Source organism: Chrysochloris asiatica, unplaced genomic scaffold, assembly GCF_000296735.1.
Source record: "Chrysochloris asiatica unplaced genomic scaffold, ChrAsi1.0 scaffold00179, whole genome shotgun sequence".
Lineage (NCBI taxonomy): Eukaryota > Metazoa > Chordata > Mammalia > Afrosoricida > Chrysochloridae > Chrysochloris > Chrysochloris asiatica.
The window spans coordinates 1411485-1412800 of NW_006408697.1; the positions used below are offsets into that span (position 1 = coordinate 1411485).

The 1316-nt window shown below is 38.1% G+C and overlaps 1 protein-coding gene across 1 annotated transcript in view; it reads right to left on the bottom strand.

Annotated features, from left to right (window-relative positions):
- Window positions 1-1316, bottom strand: part of RYR2 (ryanodine receptor 2 (cardiac)) — a 786033-nt gene that overhangs the window by 620665 nt on the left and 164052 nt on the right. The window contains exon 12 of the mRNA XM_006872010.1: window positions 741-897. Coding sequence (XP_006872072.1) covers window positions 741-897 — 157 coding nt within the window. The remainder of the gene's footprint in view (window positions 1-740; window positions 898-1316) is intronic.

Here is a 1316-nt window from a genome sequence, read left to right on the forward strand (position 1 = left end):
TGCGGTGCATAAGGTCGCTATGAGTCGGTACCGACTCGATGGCACCTAACAACAGTAACAACAATCTGTTCTGGAGGAGTCCTGACGTGGCGCTGTGGGCTAATGAATCAGACTGCAAAGTCATTTGAAATGCAAGGTCGGTGGTTCAAGCTCACCAGCTGCTCCCTGGAGACCCTATAGTTGGAATCAGCTTGACGGCACATAACAACAACAACAATCTGTTCTGGTATTCCCACATTCTCCAAATTCAAGTCTACTCTGATTTCACTTCATTAGTCCTGGCTGTATCAAGGAAGAACTGGTTCAAAGCCCTGTTCAGAAGATCTACTTCTGAGAGATCAATCACTGGAAACCCTGTTCAACGTGTTTCTACTCTGACACACATGGACTGTCATGAGTCAAAATTGTCTCCATGGCAATTACTTTATATAATTAGTAAAAAAGAACAGGAATGTGGTAACTGTGTGTCCTGTCAATGCTTAAGAAAACAGTACGATGCTAGATGGCTGTTATAAGTAAGTTGTCATAGAACTAGGAACCAGACGAAACACCTAGGTACTTTTTTATGGTTTAGCAAATAGGCTTTACAATATTAGAATGGATAGAAGAGAAACTTGCAATTTGGAAATGTACATAGAACATGCTCACATCATCTGTGTTTGCATTTTTTTACACCAAAGGAAATGTGATGGGGATATATGTATTTAACAAGAAATCCAAAATAATACTTTCTGTCTTACTTTGGAAGATCGGAAGGTAAATGCTGTTGATTTTATATCAGCTTTTTCTTTATCCATGAGTAGAAGATTTTTGTCTTCCAGAAGACTCAAGTATTTTCCTGTTGTCACATGGCGTAGTCGGAAGGGCTGGCCCCACCTTATATGGCTTCCACTCCATCTAACAAGAAAAGTAAGGACTTGATTCAGTAAAAGCCACAATAACAACATAATTATCAACTAAATGTATATTTCAAACAATGACCAAGGATGCTCTGCCTATATTCTCTTATTTAATGCTTCCAAACAGTTTATGAAGTTGGTGGTATCCCTTTTATTTTACAAAACACAAAATAGCTATTGTAATGATTACACAATATCCAATGCTGCACACCTAGGTAAAAAAGTAGAGTGCCATTTATGGCAAAGTCTTCTGAATTGAAAATAACACCCTACAAACCACTCTTTGGTATGGATTGCATCTCAATGTAAAGAAAACAAAAATCCTCACCACTGGACCAATAAATAACATTCTTATCAACGGAGAAAAGACTGAAGATGTCAAAGACTTCATTCTTCTTGGATCAACTATCAACAGTC